We start from the raw sequence: 24,110 nt of genomic DNA on the forward strand, positions 1-24,110 counted from the left end.
CCCAGGCTGTTTTCCCATGCTTTTATTTTTAAAGGATGACAAAATGCGAGGTCAGAAGTTTCAAACTTTAGTTTACTTATTTGAGTTGTAGGAGCCTGCGTATGCCCCAATTTAAAAGTGTTAAACTTGGATGTACGTTTCTAAATACTGAAGCCTGCCGTTTCACTTTTAAAAGTGAGAGTTGTCCTCTTGAGGAAGGGGGAAGGGGGAAGGGAATATGTGTTTAGTAGACACAGGCTCATCCGCTGACTGCTGTCTGACCCGGAGTTCAGCAGTATGGTTATTAATAGGCCCAGAGGCCTCAACTTCCAGGAGGCCCTCTGATCAGCTCCAGATGTGGAATGAGAGAGGACAATTGTACGTCAGCCTATCCATGTTTCACATGAAGCAGAAAGCAGGGAGATAGGCATTTGGTGAGACTGATAAAGAGCGAGCGAGCGAGGGAGGGTAGGAAGGGAGGGACAGGAGACCTTTCCACAGCAGGAGCGTGTTTTGCGAGTCTTTGTTTTCACGTGTGTGTGTGTTTTTTTTCGTTTATTACACTCTCTGCCCTCAGACCAAAAGACCATAAAAACGTATGGCATCACCATGGTGACCATAATAACTACCTATAAAACAGCGTGTAAACTGTGAAATAAGACAAACAGACCAGAACAGCCCTGACTGGCTGGCTGGCGAACTGAATGGCTGCCTTCCGCCATAAAACTATTTGAGAGCCAGACTGAAGGAATGCCTCGGAGGCTGCTGTGGCTGTCACGACACATGAAAGGATTAGGCTCTGTGTTTTATCTCCTCTTTATCTGATGGTAATGGATAAGCTGAGTGTAGCCTATCATCTGACGCTTGGGCCGGGGGTTTTGATGTTTTAGTAGGGTGACGGTTTGTCGAGTTGACCGCTTTGGTCTATTGATTGCTGTTTGATGGTTTTGATATGTAGGCTGTGTGGAACAGGTCAAGTCTTTTATGCAGTGGAGGCTCCAAATAGCTTTTAGCTGTCCTTCACTCCTCCCATTACTCTAGTGGTTCGTTTGATGTTTGGATCAATCAATAGAGAGAGCCTGAGCTCTTACACATGCTCCATCCTACTTCCCACTTAGCTCAATTCCTCTTCCTTCATTGTGCGGGCTTTATATCACGTTCTCTCAACGCAGAATAAATGATATAATTACAACCCATTACATAGCCTAATGCAAGCTAATTATTCTGTCATTACTGTAAGGATTAGCTATGCTCATTCTTTTCTTTCTCACTGTGTTTCTCTGGCTTTTTCCTCTCAGAAGTCGTGCAAGCGGAGCAGGAAAAACTCTTGCTCATAAAGGGCTGAGTAAGACTCAGCCCCGGGACATGCTCTGTTGATGTTGATCGTATAGACCATAGGTGTCAAACTCAGTCAGAAGGCCGGGCCGCGCTAGAAAATAGTGACAGCGTGTGTTGGACACATTAAAAGCGTCTAGATATATCTAACCTAATGGGGCATTTTCATACATGCTTTTGATTAATGCGTAGAAGTCAACACGCTGCGTTTATAGGCTGTGGCACGACGCCTGCTGATGTGTCATCATCAGGCGTCTAGAAAATTACGGGATACAACAGATAGACGGGGCTAAATTAAAACGTGGAAAAGGGCATCATGCAGAGCGGGGGGATTTAATGTACCGGAGGCACATGAGAGTGATGCAGACCTTTTTCACTGTCCTGTCACTGTGCCAATAGCATGAAGCTGCTCGTAGTCCTTAAATGGAAATCTAAGTGAATTACGACAAATCAGATAGGCTAACGAATTGAGAGCAGATCAAATCTTAACGAAATTAGAGCAACTTTGAACACTGCTCCATTGTCGAGGGTCACAGACTTTCTAGGCCAAAAAAATACTAGCTCGCAGTGTAATCAGTGGATGTGTGCAACATTGCTAGCCTGCACCTGTGACTCTGTCATTATCCACCCATGGTTACTTACGTGTGCATTTTGTGTCATATAAACTAATAGCGGCGGTGTCAATTGCTCGCCAGAGTCCTTGGGACCCGGGGTTGTATATGTGCTACAGGGCCTGGAGAGCCCCACTCTTCTTCCAGACTTGATTAATCCCTATCGCCCCTCTCCATGATCGCAGTTTCCATTTTTTAGTCCGTATCTGTGCACTCATCCCCTCCCCAATCTCCTCTCACTGGCACAGAATGGCTTCCTGGCAGAATGGAGGCATTAATTCAGGGATGAGAGGTGTGATACTCTCTCCCTCTCTCTCTCTCTTTAGTTCTCTCTCTCTCTATCTGTGCTCTGTTTGTAATGCGTGGCCTTTATCGTAGCTGAAACAGCTCACTACCCTCTGATCCTATCTCAGATCTCAATATCCTAGCCGTTCCACCCTGTAAACGCAGGGATGAAAAATCTTGCCCTTTCACCAATGCATTACACCCCTAGCATATCGCCGTACCTCTCTCCTCCCATTGCACCCTCCACACCACTCACCCTTTGTGACACGGGCCTCCAGCTAAATTCGAACTCCGCAAAATGAGACCGAGCGAGCCTCACTTCCTTCCACGCCAGCAACCATCTTAGTCTCATTATATTTGTATTTAGGCTCAGGCCCTGGCCTCTGAAACCCCCTCGTCAGACTATAGGTCGGGCAAAAATAATGACTGGCTCTCAGTAGGCTTCAGGAGAGTTAAGGCTTGGATGTTGTGGAGATAAAACAACAACCAGTCTCTCAGCAGAGAAACATGGATCAATACAAACGAGGCTGTGGTGTAAAAAGCCTGTTTTTGATCCAGGCTTGCGTCAGCGTCAGTGAGGTGAGTCTTGACAGCTCCTGTGCTGTTGGTAGATATGGATCTGTGTTCAAAAAAAGGAGCAAAACGCTCAGGGACCACAAGCGTCTTGTTAAGGCTGTGGAGAGTGGTAGGCTGACCCCCGCCCCCAACCGCTCTGCACACAAACAGAGATGCACACACACACACACACACACACACGCAGACACAAAAGTATTTAGTTGTCGCAGTGAAACTATTGTGTTAGCTTGCGGTTAAGAAAACTTTGCGGTTTTGACTCCAGTGGGTGAGAGGAAAAGCAAAGAATTCAGGAGGATGTGACTTGCGTCTTCAAACCCTGTGTGGTTTGTGAAAACGGCGTCTCGCTGGCACATTTAAAAGTTGTGCACCCTGCTATCGCTGTGTCAAATGTAGGAAGGCAGCCAGGATTGTAGTCTCTTATCTGCGCCTGCTACTGTGCTGTGTTTTGAGGGGGCGTGCCTGTGATCTGTGCTCATGTACCGTGTCGTTGTAGCAAGCGCGGCTGTCGCTCCTGACTGAGCCGCCACCCCACGACTCCACCCCCGCACACAGTAGGGTTTGGCATACAGAACAGTCAGCCGCATAGGGAGGTGGAACGCCGCGAGGGGAGATGGAGGGAGGGGGGGGTTTCAGAGGTAGGCCTCGTAGATTTCAGATAAGACATCTTTCCAGACGCCTTTTTACTGTTTACTATCATAACCACATAACAGCCTCAGACATGTCAGAGATAAAAGGAAAGATTAGCGACTGCGCTGGCTGGCAAAACTTCGTCTCTTTAACATCTGTGTCATGTTCTGAGACTGTTTAAAAAAGCCTTCTCACTTTATAATGCACACAGAAAAGTTTTATTTAAAAATATTAGCCTCTTCTGACTAATATGGTGTTACTGAGAAGAAGCAAATGTATTTTTGTCCATCTCCTTTCGCCGCCTGGCATGAATTCAAGAGTGGTACTCCATTAGATTAATGTGTAAAACATGCAACGAATGTGGAGCAGTTAACCTACATTGTGTTTGGACTAAAGGAGTAGTGGCAGACTACTTGGCATGTGTGAGGTGTAAACAGAAGTGTTTCTTAGCAGTTTAAGTCCCAATTATTCCACCGAGAACGAGATCTGAAGCTTGTGTGGCGTTCTCTCCTCCATGCGTGCACTCCTGGTCACCGCGGCGGCTCAGACGGCAGCTGCAGATCGACTTCGCACTGTGTACATAACAATAACTTTGTTGTCATTCCACCCGCCTTATCTGTCTCGGCATCGTCGGTGCGCGAGGGCATAAGGAATTACGTGAAGTTTTGATACCTCAATTAAAGTGCGTCTGTCTCCTGTTATCTCATTTAGTCGGTAGTCGATATGATTGGCATAATCAGACATGCCTGATTGGTGCCTCCCATTTAATTAATCAGTCTCACTGTATCGTCACCTGTGGCTCATTAGAGTAATTAGAGCGAATTAGTCAGATAGAAGGCCTCTCTCTGCCGGCAGACGAGTGGAAGGAATTTCATTAGGAGAGATGAACACACACACATACACCTTGGGTCTGATGGCCAGTGGTAATAGGATTTGTTTACCCGTGACTGTTATCAGTGATTAGTATTATTGCCACAGTTGTAGGACGCAGAGATAGTTATTTCCGTTTGGCCCTCTCCCCCTCCCCCCCCTCCTAGCTGCGAACATAGCTCACCATGCCAAATTTCACTGGGCGAACATGTTCGCAGACTTCCTCTTTTGAAACGGAGTTCAAAAGAATGTGGAAAGACTGGGCTCCCCAAGTTACTGCAGCGGGCCTGTCTGTGCATTCATGTGAGAGCACACGCGTGTGTGGAGCAGTGTGCGGGAGGCTTCTTGGCCAAGTCGGTGTTGAAGTCTCTCTAGGGAGTGTTGGCAATCTGTTCCAATCGTCTTTACAGCTGACCAGACGACCAAATGAACCAGGACAGGGACTGCTGCTGTGGGCCAGTCCAGCCAAGCCAAGCAGGGCTGTTACAGCAATCACACAGACATTACAGCCCACTTAATGCTCCCCTGCACACACCATATTCCATCCTCTGCTAAACTAGACAGTGCAGTCCTAACCAGCCACAGCCAGATTTAAAAATAGTTGATGTGAATATGGTTAGATGAATAAATTCACCTCTAAATTAAACAGTTTTCGCATCTGAAAAGTAAAACCTTTCAAAGTCAGGCCAAGGAGAGCCAGAGAGTGTCGGCCTGAAGGGCCCCAAGCACAGAGTACACAAGCTCTTCATGCATGTTGTTCGGTGCTCTGGTCACACTGCAGGCATTACATTGAAGCATCAATCATGCTGGTATTTGCACTTTGCCTCTGCAATTAATCTCTTGTCGTTACATTAGTCATGTGTTGTGAAATATAGACTCCCTGCATTTGCATGTTGTTGGATTTGGTTAATTAGTTTCTTCATGTCTTGGCGACTTGTCAAACATGTTAATTTGTAAGGTTTATCAAACTAGCGTGATGTCAATCATTGATGCCAGACATGATAGAAAGAATATCCCAGTGGTATGCCATATGGCAGAGCCCTTGTAGAGCAGCCTTTTCCTTAAAGTTAACAGTACTCCCCTCCAAAAGTTTGGAGCTCGATGAAACCAACAGAATAGCGGGTGGATGCTGCTTAATAAATTCAAAATAAACCCTGTAGTAAATGACACCTAGTTTTGGAATTCAGTTAAAAATATGCAACACGGGGTGGCCCCGGTAGCTCACCTGGTAGAACGCGCTCCATTCAAGGCTGAGTCTTTATCATAATTAGGGATGTATTAATATGCATTTTTGGTTGTGAAACAGTTTACTAATATTTTTCAAGCCATTTTTGTACTGCTGACCTCTTTGTTCAAATCATAGACTGTATATATAGATGGACGACGCGTCACCACTTCCTCCCACTGTACAAAAGTGAAGCCAAAATATCCGCTTTTGGGAGCTGCCATCTTGAGATTTTGACGTCATTTGGAGCCAGGGTCTGTGCAGTATTCATCGGGGGGGGCTGGAGCAGCCCACACACACATTCAAGCCAATCACGAGCCGAGCACGGCTGCAGCTTGTTAGCGTGAGCCACCTAGCTGCTACGTTAACATCACGGTAGCTGTTTTGCCAGAAAAGACAACAGCTGACCATAATATCTCTATAACTACATTTATGATCAATTTGACACATGTTCTATTACACAGACTTGTGACGGTTATGGAAAGTTGAACATACATCAGCCTGATAAGAACTGCCTAAAATGACCGAAACCATCTTTGTGAAAAATGTATTTGACGTGCACTTTAACTTTTTATTTTGGCCCATGTCCCATCCGCTAACAATGAGGGGCAGGATTTATGATCTATACTGCAACCAGCCACCAGGGGGCGATCAAGATTATTTGGCTTCACTTTTGGGGAGCTGTCATTTCATCCATCTTTATATACAGTCTATATATGGTTGTAACTGAAACATGCTATGTATGTTAAAACTGAAACATGCTAAGGTTCTATCCAATCCTTTTTAGCTAACTAGTTGTCTGCACACGTTGCCGTTAGTGTTCACTGTAAGGACTTTAGATGGATAGTGACAGATGTCACCTTTCCGGTCATTATAAAAATGAAAGGTCCTCATCTTTCTATTTAGCCATCTATTAGTCAAGCTATCTGCTATCTTTAGTCACGACCGTAATATAAACTGCAGTGTGTGTGCTAGCAAGGATCAGGTAGCTGGACTGATTGGGCACTGACAGTCCTCACTGCAAAGAATTCAAACAGGTTATCCATATTGACATTCCCTTATATTAGAGTAAATATCAACCAGTTTTAATAGTGCAACGCCCATACATTGTTATAAGCTTGAGAATATCACCTTATGAGGGAGTTGAATCTGTTTTTCCTATATAAATGTTCTGAAACCATCAGTACACATTTGGCCATTGAAAAAAGATGTTGCATTGGAAAAAGCCTGTGTCAACATTTTCAAGTTCAAGTTTGTTTTTATTAAAAAAACAAACCTGTAAGAAACTCTAGCTTGAGTCTGCACTTTTTAACATGTAAACCGACCACAGTTCAGTCACGTTTTATTTTGCTAAGAACCCACGTTCTACAAAAACAGCATTCAGCAGAGCGTGTACCCAAACATATTTGTTCAATATTTCACTTAAGGTGCTTAAATATGACAACCTCTCGTGCTTAGTCTATATGTTGCTTAAAATGGGAATAGTATCCGTCCCCTAATGGTCAGTGAGATTTGATGTGTGTGTGAACACGGGGTGGGCAGCAGGGATTGTGCACTTTCGGATGTTACGCTCTATCAGCAAGATGAGTGTAAAGTCTGCCCGTGTCTGCTGATGTGGGCACAGAGTTTGCTGCATAGTCAAAACCTCACTGGGTCGGAGGGTCCTTCTTTTTTATTTTTTTTAACTGAGACCATGCCCATAATTACTTGCCCACTTGGCATTGAATCAATCCTCTTTCATGTGTGATGTGTTTATTTAGCTTAGCAGTGAGAATTTTTTTTGGGGGGGGGGGAATTGGGGATTTGGTAACACATTGGGATATGTGCAGGGTTTTGGAAAGGGATTGGACGGAATCAAGGGCGTCAGGGATTGGCACATGACCTCGTAAAGCACAACCCTAGCGGAGGGCTGTGGTTATTTCAAGCACACGTATCAATTTATATGAATAGATTATTGTGTTTAACTTCTTTTGACTTTTGGAGTTGAAAATAAATTTACCTGATGTTTGCATGAACTAATTTGCACATCAAAGAGCAATCTGGCAAGCTTAATAAAGACATAAGGTTATTTATTTCAACTCAATGAGCAACAACATGAGCTGTACATTTCCTACCGTCATTAAAAAGACTAGAACATGAGCAATAATGTAATATAGTAGTAGTAATAGTCATATAGTATAAAGGTTATGTCCCTGTAAAGACAATGTCGTCATCACCCCCCAGAAAAAAATGATAAATCCTCGAAGAAAGTCCTCAATTTGGATAAAGTGATTCAGTGTATTAAATGAGTCCTTTTTTTCTCTATTAAATCTTTTTTCTTTAATGAATATAAGTTTTCAGTTTCGTCAACATAAATAAAGTGATGATGTCTTGACAGGTTTGCCAAGTGAATGCAGATACATAATATGATCTTTTTTTGTAACGACTAAAGTAGTTTACTATATTAGTGTGAGAGCAGAAATACATGTCTCGCTTTGTGTACGTCAAGTGGGAGAGCAAATAGGTTTTTGACCGCAGTGAAAATGCTATTTTTGAAAGGCTAAACGCCAACAAATACGGATTGAAGCTGAATATTTTGTCAGATTTTGCAGAAGTAGCAAAGAAATATCTATTTTTATATAGTTTTATATACAGACTTTTATATAAATTATCCAGTTAGTCTGTAATTATTAGGGCTATGTATTTGCAAGACTCTGACGATACGATACGTATTACGATACAGGGGTTACGATTTAATATATTGAGATTTATTACAATACTGTAAGCAAGGCGATATATTGTGATTTATTTTTTTTAAATCTAATTTTAGGAAAACTGTTGTAGTATAAAGAACACACCATCATTTGCATAAAATCTGAGTGAATTTATTTTACTTTTTTATGCAATCGGAACAATGGGATCTGCATTCATCACAGTTCCTGTAACATCCAGCACCATAGCACTACTTTGAGAGGTCACATACTCTGAGAGGGTGCATCTCTTTGCAAAAGAAATAAAGTATTGACTGAGTTTATCTTTGCATGTTAACTATTAATTAAAAATCGATAGTGTTTTTTAGGATCGATACAGTATCACAAAATATAACATCCCGATATTCGATATTTTCTTACACCTGTAGTTATTATGATTTTAGTTGTACATGTGCAAATCTAATTTGGACAACTCAGAGCAGGCAAATCCTTGCGCACCCCGTGTGATCTTTGGCGCCCCCCTAAGGGGGGCCCGGAACCACTGTTTTAGAGGCAGTGGTGATTTTTCGATGGAGCAGACAATGTAATACAAACCAAACTTAATTCAAATTTATTTCATTTTAATTAACTTTCTCAAACTTTATTCTTCATGTTGATGCACTTAATTGTGTCCTGAGGTGCTAAACACACACATACACACTTCATAATCAAGAACGTGTACTAATCGGTCACCCATGGTATTTGACTTCTATAGTGATTTGGATTATGTACTCTATATTTTCAAAATTAATTCCTAGTGTTTAATGGCACAGCTTGAATGATTAACGCCATTAGCTCTTCGCTTTTGGGATCTACCTAAAATTGTCCTGGTTGCTGCTTAACGCCTTCTGAAATCTGATCAGGCCGTTCCAGAGAGTTATTATATTTAAATGATTTAAGACGTATTAGCCTTAAGGCCTAACGCATCAAATTGTGATTAATATCTGCCAAATTTGGTGTTAGTATCTTCAACCAACTGGGCCTTTTATATTCTTGCTCCTGTAGCTAATCTTTACCAATATCATAATTACACCTCTATTCATGAACTAGAGCATTCATTTTTTTTTTTTGACAATTAATTTAACATGATTAAAATTTATAAGGTTCCCTCCTTTCATCAAGCATTGCACAAGCTTCTGCGCACGCTCGAATTCACTAACAGATAGTGCAGCTGCTCCATGGCCATGGGCAGACAGGCTGCTACATCAACTGCTCCACGGGCAGGGAGAGCAAGATGGCATGTAAGCAAGTGAGCAGTTTTTTTTGTTTTTTTTCAAACGTCCTGTGCTACTGCGTAAAATCCACTGCAGAGGACGGTCGACCAACATTTGTTACATATTTTTTTTATGGTTTGTGGATAAAACGAGATCACGGCTGGTCAGGGAATTAAACTTAACGCTGATGGGAGGAAAATCTACTAATTAGTACTTGATCACACTATTTCTTTAGAGGGTTGTATTTTCTTGTGTGTGTCGGGGGGCGTGGGCGATGCGGGGAGGTGGGCATGTGTGCGTGAGTGTGTTTTGGGACCTTGTCAGCAGACTGAGCCACAAGGGCCCCTGTGGTAATGTGTGTATTAAATGATTAGTGTGTTAGTTAGCATAACGGCCCTTCAGCAGCGTTTAATCACTCTCAGGGGTGGGCGGCCTCACAGGAGGTGGATGGGAGGGGGCATAAGAAAAAGGGGGAGGCGGAGTAAAAGGGAGAAGAGAGCGAGAGAGAGAGATTTAAACGGAGAGGAAGGTACTGCTGGTTGAATGAGTGAGCGGATGATCTGTGGAGAGTACGGAAAAACGAGGGGGGAAAAAAAAGGAGTGAGCGTGACAGGAGGCAAGAATCCAACAGAAACATAATCCGGCAACTCTCACACACTCAGCAGAGAGAGATACAATCTTTACAAGGCCTGAACGTCTTGTTAATGTCAGCACTTGGCCCATCATCTGGAACAAGTCCCGTAAATAGCTATTAATAACAATGCAAAATGGATGTGGATAAAGGCGGGCCCTGCCTTACTCTTGACAACACTGCTGTTGTTGATAATTGCGCTGTTGTTATGTGGGGAGGGGAGGGGTCGTCTGGTGCAGACAGTCAATAATTGTTGTGAACTGCGTGCGGAGCAGTAGTAGTCTATTGCTACAGACGCTGTCATGCCCGACACAGTGGTTACTGATTGACTGACAGGCTGAATGGCTCCAGATACTGCTCGCGCTGGTAGCAGATCAACTGGTGTAGATGGGTTTTCCTTGGCGGTACATCGGTGTTGTGGTTCTGCTCTCTGCCTCTGCTCCTGCAACATAACTGGCCAAGTTCAGCTGAGGCGGTACGCGGTAGTCCGCAGCACGCCAGATGAGTCAAGGAGTCTGCTGTCTAGTCAGAAAACAGCCCCTGTCTTTTTATCCTGAATGATAACAATGATGCTGATTATAATGACAGAGACAATAATGATAAGTATGCTAAAAAAAAGTTGTGTGTTTGTGTTGCAGAAAGAACTAGACGCCACCGCCACACAGCTCGCCAACAGACAGGACGAGAGCGAACAGTCCAGGAAGAAACTAATCGACCTGAGCCGCGAGTTCAAGAAGAACACACCAGAGGTGAGAAAATCCCATATTCGCAGGCACGCACCAAAACACAGCAGCCACGCATATACATCCCGCGATTCTTTTTGACAATCCAGTGTTCCTCTGTGTCTCTTCTCCTCTTCATAAACGCATCCGTGATTATTTACTGAGAAAGCAGGGGAGGAGTAGACGGCGCAGCGAGATGCGGGCTTGGCTCCCAAAAATAGTCTCTCCATTAGTTTCCCTGAAATCCTAAAGAGACAAAACAGAAAACCCCTCAGGAGTTTGTATTATCTGACCTAGTTTTTTATGCGTGCAGGAAAGTGTGGTCCGTGAGTGTGAGTGTGTGTGTGTGTGTGTGTGTGAGAGAGAGAGAGAAATGAGAGAGAGGCAGAGCAGGAGGGAGAGAAAGAAAGAGAGTGTGACAACACTACTAAGTGGGATCAGGAGGGAATTCTGTCCTGTTCCTGTGTTCCCATCACTCCTCCTGGGAATATTTGTTTCATCTCTGTTACCAAGGCAACACACTTTAAACCACACAGCGAAAACAAAGTATTGTTGTGTTATTATTGGTAATGTCACCATGGTGAATTATTGATGGCGGCATGAATTATGTATGAATGGAGAAGACTGTGGATAGAAAATCGTCAACTCTCGGCGGAGTTGACAGTAGGCCTATTATAGTTACCACAGGATGAGGATTGTGACTATTGACTTCAGCTTGTAGCCCACCCGGTGTAGAGGAAACTGTACCTGCATGGAGAAGAATTCCACTTTACCCCACACATTCATCTCTAATCTCATTTTTCAAGTATAACCACATAACTAGCAGCACACACAGACAAGAGAGGTGGAGAGACACGCACAAAGAAAACATCCAGAGAGAAGCAGCAGAGGCGCGCACACACAAACACACAGAGGCAGATAGCCTAGATCACAGAACAGGACACACACATTCATCAGTGTAACAAGGCTGTGATTTAGGAAGGCTCCTCTGGCGTCTGTGTGGCCCCTGGCATCTCCCTGGTATGTGGAGGAGGAATCTGAGCCAGGCCAGACGAGCGACAGGATTCATTACAGGGCTGTAACAGCTCAATAGGAATCAGCACTAAAACTCCCCGGCGTTTTCGGAGGTGTATAAGCATCGAGGCTGCCTACCAAATAGGCTAGTTCATAACGTGCGACGGCCCCCGCGCTTGATTAAAAATGCCCTGATCGTCGTTCGCTGTGTTTCCTGTCTCTTGCGTGGCTTGTGTGGTTGACCAGCCTATAGAGCGGGGCTGTCAGCTCTCTGTGGTCTGCGCCAGTCAGCGGAGATCACAGTCACATCAGATCAGACTGCATTAGGCTGAGCGGGAGTCCGTCTCTGATCCATTATTCAACAACCAGGAGACCGGCCTACGTTGACTGTGTCTAGTCTGCTGAGCTGTACTCGGCGTGAACTGCACTCATGGTCTGCATAATAACACACACACACACGCAGGCTTTTGTAGCATTTTGAAAGTAGTGCAAAGAAATGCAGCGTGAAAACAAAGTTTTCATAATTCATTAGTACTGACACACTGAGTTTTTTTTTTTTTTTTTTTTTTTTTTAAGAGACTACATCTCACTGTGCTTCCTAAGTCGCCTGAATAATTCATCCAGTTCTTAATTTCCTTTTAGTTAGTCAAGACTCCTCTACCACACTGTTATAAAGGCAAGGGTGGGAATGGTTGTAAAATGTCCCAAAGATTGCTAGCCAGAGGCAGTGGTAGTAAAACAACTTTGTGTGTGCTTGTGTGTGTGTGTGCACGCATGCACATACTCACGTTTGTGTTTAGCTGCAGGGCAGACAGACAGCGAATGGGAGTTCCATACTCCCCGGAGGATTCCTCAGGCTGGCCTGTCTGCTGTCTGCCGGCAGCTCACACACCAGCCATCCATCTCCTGCTGCCTGGGCGCCCCCTCCACTCCCCTGACTACACACACACACACACACACACACACACACACACACACACACACACACACACACACACAGACTGACCATGGTGTCTGTGTGCATTGTTATGTTATATGGTCATAAATCTTTGGAAGTGGAGGGGGTAGGGGGGCGGTGCAATAGAGAGTGGACCAAAGGGGTTCAGAGCTCGGGTGCCTCAGCAAAAAGCAGTTGCTCGCCTCTGCATGTTATTTGACTGCGATTGTTTTTGTGGGTTCAGTGTGTGTTCTTGAGTGTGTGTGTGTGCACAAACTGCAGTTTAGTCACAACTTAGACTACAAAAATTCAAGATGAGCAGATAAACGTCTAAAGTCAAATAATATTTTGGAATTTAATGAACTCTGCCTAAAAAAATTCAATAAGATTAATACAGCAACTGTAAACTATGATGGTGAGGCAGCTCGTAATGCAGACGCAGTCTCAACAAAGTTATGATTTGTGCAAAGGTAGTAATTATTGCAGGACTGCCAGACTAGACGGCATTACATTATACAGAGGTTTCTTTTTTGGTCATAAATATTAACACAAGTTAAGCCACAGTGATAATAGCACACTGTAAATGTAGAATAGTGAAATGCAAAAGGTCTTATACGCTAAATCACACTAATACAGACAAATGTTCTGGCTGACAAAACAATGGGACCTAAACTGAGGCAAAATAAGGCTTTGTATTAATCCAAACAGGAACTAGTGCAGGTCAACTAAAAACTAACTGAAAGGAAACTGAAATGGAAAATTAGGATATAATGAAAATCTAATGCAAATGACACCACTCTGGTGTTCAGTTTTTGTGTGGGTGTTTTGTTGTGTGTGCATGCTTGTCCTGTGTGTGTGTGAGAAGGGGAGAGCCAGGGCAGTGTGTGGTGGGGGGGTTGGAGGCGGAGCCGGGGGCGGGGTGGAGGTCATTATCCCCAGCAGGGGAATATTGAATTGGCCCAGACAAACAGCCACAACGACCCCTGATGAGGTAACAATGGGGCAGGGTCACCGAGGTCGCGACCTGTCCTCAGCCCCAGACAAGCGGCCTGTCTGGACCGACCTGGGATTAGGCCAGCCCCAGACACTGGTCCCAGGTCAGTTTGGGATGCACACTGCTCCCCGCAGCATCGGTTAGGCTTTTAGGCGGAGGTTTCTAAAAAGGCGCAGAGTCTCCCGAGCACACATCTGTCGGTGCCCTACTTCACATCTTCATTAGGCAGTTTTTTTGTGAGTGTATGTGCGCGTCCACAAAACTGTGCAAATCAAATGTTCCTGTACAGAATGTCCTATTCTGCCACGCTTTTTACCGTACGCTCCAGTTCAGTTTGTCAGGATGTAGGCTCAGCTAACAGCATGGCGATTTGCATGTTCCCCTGATACATACTCGACTGGCTATCTAATCTGAAACCGCTGACTCGTACTGGAAAGTCATGCAATGGGACTTGTGGGATGAAAAGCATTTGCTTTATAGTAAAAACTTGGTTTCGCTGGAGACAATTTGCATCAACCGTAGTCCTACTCTGTGGCTCATTCTGTCTCTGTCTAACACGCACTAGTGTTGCCTCTGGGTGGCCCAGGTGGTGCTGCACCTGTTCTTATGAGAAACGCAGTCCACCAGAGCACCTCAGGGTACAAACCTGGCCTCATGTTCATCACTCGCTCACGCATTCACTCATTATTCATCGGCAGTGGCAAGAATGGCCGCTACTTGATTTCAATGAGTGGCTTATTTGATCACAACGTGGTCTGCTAGTATAAAACAGCTCCCTGAACATCACTGCTGCACATTCCTGCGTATCAACTGTTATTTTAGGATTAAAATTGATCTATTAATTATCTCTTTTTTGAGACTCGCTAACCTCCTCTTCTCTTTATCTTTCAGGATTTCCGGAAACAGGTTGCCCCTCTGCTCAAGAGCTTCCAAGGAGAGGTGAGTGTGTTATTGGGAATTTATATTGGCACACACGCATACGCACAGCATTCAAACAGTGCATTTTCATAAAGCCTGTTTGACATTCGTTGACTGGTCTCGCTCCCTCTCTCGGTGCCCCCTTCTCTCCTTTTTCCGCCTTCGTCTTTCCTCTTAAATCGTCATCTCTTCTCTCTCCTCTCTTCTCTCTCCGCCATCTCCTGTTCTTTTCTCTTGCCACTATCTCATTTCCCCTCTTTCCTCTCCCTCTTTTCTTCGCTCTGCTCTGCTCTTGATTTTCTGTCCTATTCATGAAGTCCTGTAGCCCGAGGGTGTGTTTAAATTGCATCCTGCAAAAAAAAAAAAAAAGGCACCACAAAAACCCCGGCTCTAGCCAGTCACAACTCACCGAATGCTATTTCCTCCGACTTTGTTTGTCTGCATGATTCGGTGGGGTTATTTGTTGATCTGGTGAATCATGAGCCCTTTTTTTTGTTCATTGTGGCTCATTTATTTACTTTCAATTTAATGTTGCGCCCTAGGTTTCTACCTTGACCTATAAGAGGTGACTTTTGTGTTTGTGTGTGTGTGTGCTATATCATACTCCCACCGTTCCCCTCTATCTCCTCCTCCATCATTTTGGCCTATTTCCATCATGACTCCTCCTTTCTGGCAGCCATGCATTTCCAGTTCACTCCCATATGTGAAAGTCAGAGGGTAGGAGTGGAAGCGGCTGGTTTAGACTGGGGCGTTCTTTGGGGTTGGAGTGGGTGGACATTCAGCCCAACGGTATCTCTTCCCTTGCGCGCACACACACGGACACACACACACATGCACGCAAAACCGAATCATCTCAATAGATAGTGACAGAGCTGCTTTGCTACCGGCCATAGAATATTACAGTTTAACACTGGGTTAGTTTCCATATTCTTGTGTTAGAGCAGCAACCACAGCCAGTGGTTATGTAAAAAATGCTGTAATTTATAGTGGTCCCACCATGTTCTGCTGATGATCCACAGTCTATTTAGAGAATAGAAACGGCAGCAATATAATTGCGGCTTTGTCAGCTGTTTCCACCGTCCTCATGTTGACACACCTCGACGGCGCGCACAGCAGAACACGCCGAGGCACATGGTGGGTGGTCGCGGAACTGAGAAAGACATTATCTTATGATTATTGAGATAATACTGCACACCCGCGCCAGTCTCAGAGCAGCCCATCAATCAGTCGACTATTTTGCCCGCTTGCATGCCACAACATGAGCAGCTCTGAGAATGTGTAATTTTAGCCCGCCTTTGTTTGCTTACCCCTCCGTTGCTTTGATCAAGGACAAGACAGCACCAGAAACCGAGAGGGTCTTCCTGTTAGAAGCCCCACAGTAACTCATCCTTAAGCATTTTCACCCGCGGAGCTTGAATCTTTACTAAGTGAATGTGGAACCCCAGACAGAACAATAAAAAGTTTTATCCCAGGAACTTCTTGGAGGTCTTGATACTCTGTTTAATCTTTGTCATTGAAAGGTGGATGCCCTCAGGTCATAATTATTACCAATAACAGTACTGTTTTCCACAAGGCCTCCGTTTGGTAAACGGGTTATGTGTGTTTGTGTGTGTATGTTGCATGCTCAGTGTTCCTTGTTGGTCCATCGATCAGATAAGCTTTTCCATTATCCAAGGCTTCAGTCTCTGCTTCCCATAGCCTCCCCTTATCAGACTCCACTGGGGCCACACACACATACACACACATGCACGCACACACGCAGGTCAGCCTGATGCCCTTCACACACTATGGGTTAGATAGGGGAGCGAGGCGGTGCTGAGTGATGGTGGTGGCACAAGGTGCTGACGTACGTACGTATGTGTTTGTGTGTGTGGATGTGTCAGGGATACCTTTTGCAATTGCAAGCACTTCTCATCGGTAACCTACTGATACTGGTGAGGTATCATTTGTGTCACTTCATTTGTTTTGCTTGGTCGGTGTGTGTGTGTGTGTGTGGGATGGGGGCAGGGGAGCATGTAATAGCAGATGTCATTGGGATCGGTTGAAAGAGCTGCAGTTTTGGAGCAGCAGGGTTGTATTTGCAAATTCTGGGTGGTCTTCTAATGGCTCTGGTCCTGCAGTTAACCTGCCTCTAACTGTAGGGTGTGTCCTACATTAAATGTCTATTTCCTGCCTCCCATGTTGGGCTATATAAAGCTGCTGTACCACTGACCTTGGCCCAGTCATTGTACAGTCACGCAGCCGGCTTCCTTCACTGCCATCGGCAGATCTTTTTTTTTTTTTGCGTTGGTTTGTGAGCGTGTTCTTCTTTATCATGAGATTGTGGTACTCTGATCACATACTCTTATATACACGCATTTCGACGCTGATGAAAAGGTCTGGTGTTGGTGTGTGAGAGGTATTAGTACCCGGCATCAGTAATCTCCCATTAGTGGCCTTGCATTTGAGGATCCTGATCGCTCAATGTCACACAGCACATGAAGAGGGTAAAGTACATCATGCAGCATGATGTGAGAATGAGATATAGTAGCGGGGTAGTATGTGTGTGAGAGGGAGATAGACAGGACATGCCAGATAGACATGAGTGTGTGTGTGACAGAGAAACATGTGAGAAAGACTGACACTGAAAAAGATTGAGGGAAAGAAAAAAAATGAGTCAGAGAACATGGAAGTGACAAGAGGGAGAATTGGAGAGAGAGAGAGAGACTGAGGGAAAGACATAGAGGAATATAAGGGGGGAAAAGAGGGAGGGATGCTGGCACCAGCCTACTCAGGGCCAGATGTTTTGCGGCTAAAAAACTAGAGATGAATCAAAGCCATGTGAAGAGATTTATTAGGTTCCCATAGGAGCCCAGGCAGTATTACATGTAGCCCGCTCTGTTTACAGTGGCAAGAACCCCTAAACCACCCATCAACTACACTACTGGCTTGGCTGGGAATGTGAAGACTTTATATTTGGACTTATATAGGCTTTTGTCTTTATTCCTTTTTCTCTCCGCGAATGTGCTGGAGGAGCTGGAAGAGAAACACAAGGCTGTTTAGTCTGAGTGCGTGAGCCAGAGTAGTCAGCTGTAGCTCTGCCCAGTACAGTAGCACCCTCCGAATGTCTTTATTTGGCATCTGTTTCCCTCGATTTAGACTCGATTTCTGATGCGTTTTCGCCTACTCTGTCTGCTTCTCATATTGAAGTGTGACACACAGACCGTAGTGGAGCTTGCCGCCTGATATTTCAGCATCGACAACAGAGTTATAAATCCTCCCAGTATGATTTTTTTAGAATTAATCTCTTATGGATCCAATCTAATGCTGTCCATTTCAATAATATCGGTGATGGAACGCATGCCGTGCCCTCTTGTGTTAATGGCTGCATCAGTAATGGATCCACACTGTATTGCTGCTAAGAGCTGACTGAATAATCTGCCCCTGCTGTGGCTGGAAAGACTGAGCCAGCTGTTTAATGATGTCAGCGTGCTGGAGGGGAAACGAGCACACACATTTGCACACACACCAACGGACGGACAGATTTAGGCGCACACACACTCGAGGACAGACAGACGCGGGCACGCGCACGGCAAACGAAACGCATCCGTCATCGGCTGAACAGCTGAACTGACTTCACGGGAAGGAAACACCAACGCAAGACAACCGCGATCGCATGCAGCATTCCGACGCATAGTGAGGATAGACAGATATGTAGACGACTCTTACTGTGAAATTAATGGGCCTGCCTTGGAAGTGTGTGGATGTGACACTCAGTTGTGAGGTGGTGTAACTGACAATTAACCATTCTTTTTTCTTTTCTTTCTCTTCTCTCGTTGCAGATCGATGCCTTGAGTAAGAGAAGTAAAGAAGCAGAGGCCGCCTTCTTGAACGTGTACAAGAAAATAATCGATGTCCCAGGTAAGACTTCGTTTCATGTCTGCACTGCGTGGCGTCCTCGTGTGTGTCTAAGTGTGTTTGTCTAGACACCACCCCGTGTCCAAAAAAACGTGATCAGGAGACCCCCTTTTATCCATGCAGACAGCACCAAAAGAGGGAAAAGATAAAAGCATGACACCGTCCCTCTGGTGCTCCTTCACTGTGCATCCAGGCGTGCGCGACACCTTAATATGTCCCCACGAGATCACATCCCCACTGGTGAAGCCTTTAGAGGGTCTTAACAGAAGGTGCGTCCTGATATGGATGACAAGTGCACCCGCGATTGGCTGCCGCGAAGTGAGCACACATGAGCAGTCACGTTCAGCACACTGAGGCCGAGGAGGGACACGCAGCACGGAGTGTTATAAACACACACAGCCACAGAGCTACTGGTTGGAGGTTTTCAGCTGTATGGGAGCCTTGGAGGGGCCGTGCATGCAGGAACGAGAGAGGAGTTCATCTATAGCGTAAGGAGGTCATCATATTCCCACATGGATAGACCTACAGTAATATCTTTGGATTGTACTGCTCCCAATAAGTCAGCGCCAGCTCTGACGGGGCTATTCTTAACTTGCAGCGAGACAATGATGTAATGCCTGATGCACACACACGCACGCAGACACAGACCAGCCTGACTAATGCAGCAGTCTTGAAAGAGGAAACAGTGTGTTTTGTTCTGTCTTCTATCAGCTGAAGGCCTGGTTAGTCAGCCCAGCGTGCTCTGCTTTAGATTAAAGGTGTCTGGCGAGAGCGCTCAGCACCAGCGGCCCACAAGTCAAACTGCTTTTAACAGGCTGTACAGTTGATTTGAAAGGGGGGGGGGGCTATGTGAAGGACGAAGGTTTGATAAGAGGGAGAGAAAGTTGATTTTCAAGGGCGCCGCCGCAGATAGTAGTCCAAATTCAGAGCGTACAGTTATGTTCCTTAATGTTTGTTTGCACTTGTGTGTGTATTTGTACGAGACTAAGTGTGCATGTGTGTGTTTGTGACAAGGTGTGTGTGTCAGAGCTTAGCCCTGCATGGTGTGTCACCTTGACAGCACAAAATCAGCATGAAATTCCCCAATCGTTCTCTGCTGATCTCTCATTAGCATAGTTAAGATATCTAACTGCGTCAGACATGAGACACACACACATACAAACACACACATACACACACACACACACACACACACACAGCCCTTACCCCCAGCTGTAAGCTGTCAGTTCCTCTTATCTGTGCAACACACACACATAAACACACACAAACACGCAAACTGCTCTTTTAGCTGGCATGCTGATGAGCGTCGCCCGCGTCTCTTGGCTGCCTGTCACCAGTCTGCCACCCATGAGCACCAATCAGATGTGATTGGCCTGACTGACAGGGCTCTCTTCATCACACTGACAGTTAACCCTGCTGTGTGTGTGTGTTCACAGAGACGTTGGATAAAATGCCTCCAGAAAGTTGCCTTTCTTCCCTCCGTCTCTTGTTCTTTTAATCTCTTATTTACCTCGCCTATTTTACGGCTTCCACTTTGTCCATCTGTCTGCTCCCGTGTTTCTCTTTTTTCTCGCTTTCAAGCTGCATCATAGCGAACACTTTAACTGATCATAGCCCAGTAATCTCTGCTGTTAATGTGTCTCTTCTGTGGTACTGTCTGCGTCTATCTACGAGTTATCCAGTTCTATTACTGGGTCAGCAGTTGACGCATTATTCTCCCTTCCCCCCCATACAAAACCAAAGTTTATCTCATACACCGACAATAGCGTCTGTTGATACACTGGCTGATAGTATATCATTCAATAACCTTTATGGATAAACAGAATGCGCTAAACTAACCATGACCTTTCAGTGTTGTTCTCCTGCCAAATCTCTGCTTTGTTCTTCTCTTTCTAATCAGTGGAGTGCACTAAAGTATTTACAGTAGAGACGGACCAATGCTGGATTTTTTAGGTCAAAATCAATATTTGAGAGTAATTTAATTCCAATAATATATTGGCCAATATTCAAATTTGACTATTCAAGTTTTAGGATTAAGACATGTCCAGGGTAGGATATTTTACATTTGAAGAATAAACTTTATAATTTACAAATAATAACCATGAGTAAAAGCACAAATATAACAGAAAATGCATCTTATAAAAGTATGAATCTTATATGGCTGCAACTAACTATTATTTTCATTGTTGATTAATCTGAGGAGGAGGAGTATTTTTGCACATATGTTAAAATATACACAGATCCCTTTGATCATTTATGAATTTGCGATAATCCAGTATAAAATAATAGTATTAGTTCTGACCTATAGCTGTCTGATGCATCAGTGACTGTACATATAACTCACCGTGTAATAATATTGTTAGTAATTGTAATATTTTTTGGTCCTTGCCGGAGTCAGTAACTCTCCACAGGGAGGTCAAAGGTCAGGGTCGGCTCCAGAACACTTCTCCTGGAGCTGCGAGAGATTCATTGCCTTGCTCAAGGACACTTCACCAGGGCGAACGCTCGCTCTCACAGGGCCTTGAATGTAGTTATTCCTAGCTCGCCACTCCACCTCGCCGCCCTTGTTTGTGTAATCTGCTTTGCGGTGTGTGTTAACGCGGTGTGTTTTGTCTCTGCCAGATCCCGTACCTGTGTTGGAGCTGGCTCAGCAGCTGCAGCTGAAGCTCCAGAGGATGCACGACATTGAGACAGAGAACACCAAACTTCGAGAGACACTGGAGGACTACAACAAAGAGTTTGCAGAGGTCAAAAACCAAGGTTAGAGACAGGATACGGGCAGAGCCACCCAATTTGGGCATTTTCCTGACTTTGAGAGGGGCATGGATGTAGGGCGCGCAATTAATCATAGATGAGCACATATCAAAATTTCATATACCTATGATTAGTATTTGTGTAGTTGGGCAGTGTTTTCGTATATTGCATCTCTCTTACAACCGTTGAATGTGCAGAGTGCACCCAAGTGACGAAGCAGTCTGCTTCGATGAGAATGAGAAAACTGCATTATGCATATTGGTATTTAAATGGCTAATTTAACATCTGGCCAAGGGACAACATCCTTTTGGTTAACACTGGCACATTTAAAGGGCTGTTGATCAATGTGCATTGTCTCTGTAAAAATAAAATGTAGTTTTAGATGATCACTGTCAGTCAGTTGGAAATATTGTACAAGGCCAGATGACATTTTTTCTTTTCAAACAAAAAAGTAATAATGTAAAAAAAATATTTTTTTCTAATTGCTGCTCGTCTGACAAATTCCACACTGTCAAAGATAAAGTAGAAGAATGTGTAAATTAAAAATGTTCAAGTGCAAAATAATTTCCGTTATGCTCGAAGGTAACTTCACCATTACGTCTCTATGTTGATGAACTTTTAAGTGCAAATCTAAGGTCAAAGAAACATACCGGTATTTAGACGCCCTTTTTAAAAGGAAGAGGCCACATTTGAACATATTTTAATGCCTTATAAATTTTTCAAAAACACAAAAAAATGTACAAGGTTTTACATTTTCAAATAGGTTTTCAGGGGAAAAAAAAAAACATGAGGCGCAGTTTCATGAATAAAAAACGACGGGCTACCTCGGGGTAAAGAAAGAAAGATGGAAAAACTGACAGAGGCAGAGAGATGAGTGAGAAGCGGTAATAAAAGTGGAGTAATTTCGGTCGAAAAAGGAGGAGTGAGCGAGCGAGCAGGGAATGTTTTGGAATCCCCCTTTCCTCAGCGAGAGTTAATTGGAACAGCTCGATAGCGGCAGGGTTCCATTCTGCCATTGATTTTCCTGTTCCCTCATCCTTTATCCCTCCTTCCCGCCTCAATAGATGGGGGATATTTAAACCCCAAAACACACTGTGGAACTCCCACTCCTGTTAAACGCACACGCGGACCTGCCCGCACACTTGCCCACGCGCACACACACATACAAAAGAGTGCAGGGGCCATTGATCCCCGCAACCTAAATGTTTAAAGTTCAGTTAAGCAGTTAAGGGGTAAGAGGGCTCTGAGGGGACTCTCCTCTATTGATTATGTGTCAGAGCAGTGAGACTGGAGTTTAAATCACACACACACGCACACAAAGTGCTAAGAGCCCTCAGTCAAAGGCAGCAAGCAGCAATGCTCTTTATCATTGTCTCACTCACTTATATCTTTCTCTGAGAAACACGCAAACACACACACACACACACACACACACACACACACCGCTCGCACACACAGAGGCCTATTTATTACCCCCCAGTTATGTGTTAGATTTATTTCAGGCTGCCCCATACAGAGCTCAGCCGTCTGCAGGTTATGGGGTTTCAGCACTAATGCAGTCCTAATGAATACAGCAGATCTACTGGTGGTGAATATTCTATACCAGTCATGGATGTAAAGATTAGGCCGGAGCCAGGGGGGCCAAGGCCTGCGTCTGTGCTGACAGAGGAAGAATGTGGGATATGCGACGCTGCTCCTTAAGCAAAGGTCAAACCCCCCCGTCAGAAGGATTATCGTCATCACTGCCATTTATCACATCTAGGAAACCGCTATAGTCTGTATGGTCTATGCAAATTGCCTGTATGTCAACTAGAGCTGTTAACGCAAATTCGTTTTAACGCCACTAATTTCTTTTAACGCGTTAACGCAACTTGCGATTTTTAGTTTGTAGTAGGCCAAGTTTTAAAGCTAGAGTGAAGATACTGGCGTCATATGATACGTCTTTAGCTTGTCGCGAAAGAGGCCAAATAACGCTCTAAACTTACACCAACTTTTAGTGAGGAAAAACAGTCATGGCCATTTTTAAAGGGGTTCCTTGACCTCTAACCTCAAGATATGTGAATGAAAATGGGTTCTATGGGTACCCACGAGTCCCCCCTTTAAAAACATGCCCACTTTATGATAATCACATGCACTTTTGGGCAAGTCATAGTCAAGTCAGCACACTGACCGACTGACAGCAGTTGTTACCTGTTGGGCTGCAGTTTGCCATGTTATAATTTGAGCTTTTTTTATGCTAAATGCAGTACCTGTGAGGGTTTCTGGACAATATTTGTCATTGTTTTGTGTTGTTAATTGACTTCCAATAATAGATATATACATACATTTGTATAAAGCAAGCATATTTGCTCCACTCCCGTATTGATAAGAGTATTAAATACTTGACAAATCTCCTTTTAAGGTACATTTTGAACAGATAAAAAATATGCGATTAATCATAATTAACTATGGACAATCATGCGATTCATCTTGATTAAATATTTTAATCGATTGACAGCCCTAAATTATTAATTCAAATGTGTGATTAATTTGTGATGAATCACGATTAACTATGGACAATCATACGCTCAATCATGATTACATATTTTAATCGATTGACAGCCCTAATTTTAACTCTTCCCTCCTTTTTCTCTCAACGCCTGACTCTCTGCTTTTACCTCCTCCAGAGGTGACCATCAAGGCCTTGAAGGAGAAGATCCGCGAGTACGAGCAGTCTCTGAAGAATCAAGCGGAGAACCTTGCCCAAGAGAAGCAGCTCCAGCTACACAACGACTATGCAGAGAAGGAGAGGT

General features: G+C 44.3%; 1 protein-coding gene across 9 annotated transcripts in view; it reads left to right on the forward strand.

Moving 5' to 3' along the window:
• Nucleotides 1–24,110, forward strand: part of cux1b (cut-like homeobox 1b) — a 68,555-nt gene that overhangs the window by 11,235 nt on the left and 33,210 nt on the right. For 6 of the 9 annotated variants that reach the window (XM_074642190.1, XM_074642181.1, XM_074642182.1 and 3 more), the window contains exons 2-6: nucleotides 10,721–10,831; nucleotides 14,641–14,688; nucleotides 18,489–18,567; nucleotides 21,187–21,324; nucleotides 23,985–24,108. In XM_074642190.1, the coding sequence (XP_074498291.1) occupies nucleotides 10,721–10,831; nucleotides 14,641–14,688; nucleotides 18,489–18,567; nucleotides 21,187–21,324; nucleotides 23,985–24,108 (500 nt within the window). Of the gene's footprint in view, nucleotides 1–10,402; nucleotides 10,558–10,720; nucleotides 10,832–14,640; nucleotides 14,689–18,488; nucleotides 18,568–21,186; nucleotides 21,325–23,984; nucleotides 24,109–24,110 lie in introns of those variants that run through there. The other 3 variants (XM_074642185.1, XM_074642186.1, XM_074642188.1) reach the window with 3 other exon arrangements.

This window comes from Sebastes fasciatus, chromosome 7 (genome assembly GCF_043250625.1).
Source record: "Sebastes fasciatus isolate fSebFas1 chromosome 7, fSebFas1.pri, whole genome shotgun sequence".
In the NCBI taxonomy this organism is placed as follows: Eukaryota; Metazoa; Chordata; class Actinopteri; order Perciformes; family Sebastidae; genus Sebastes; species Sebastes fasciatus.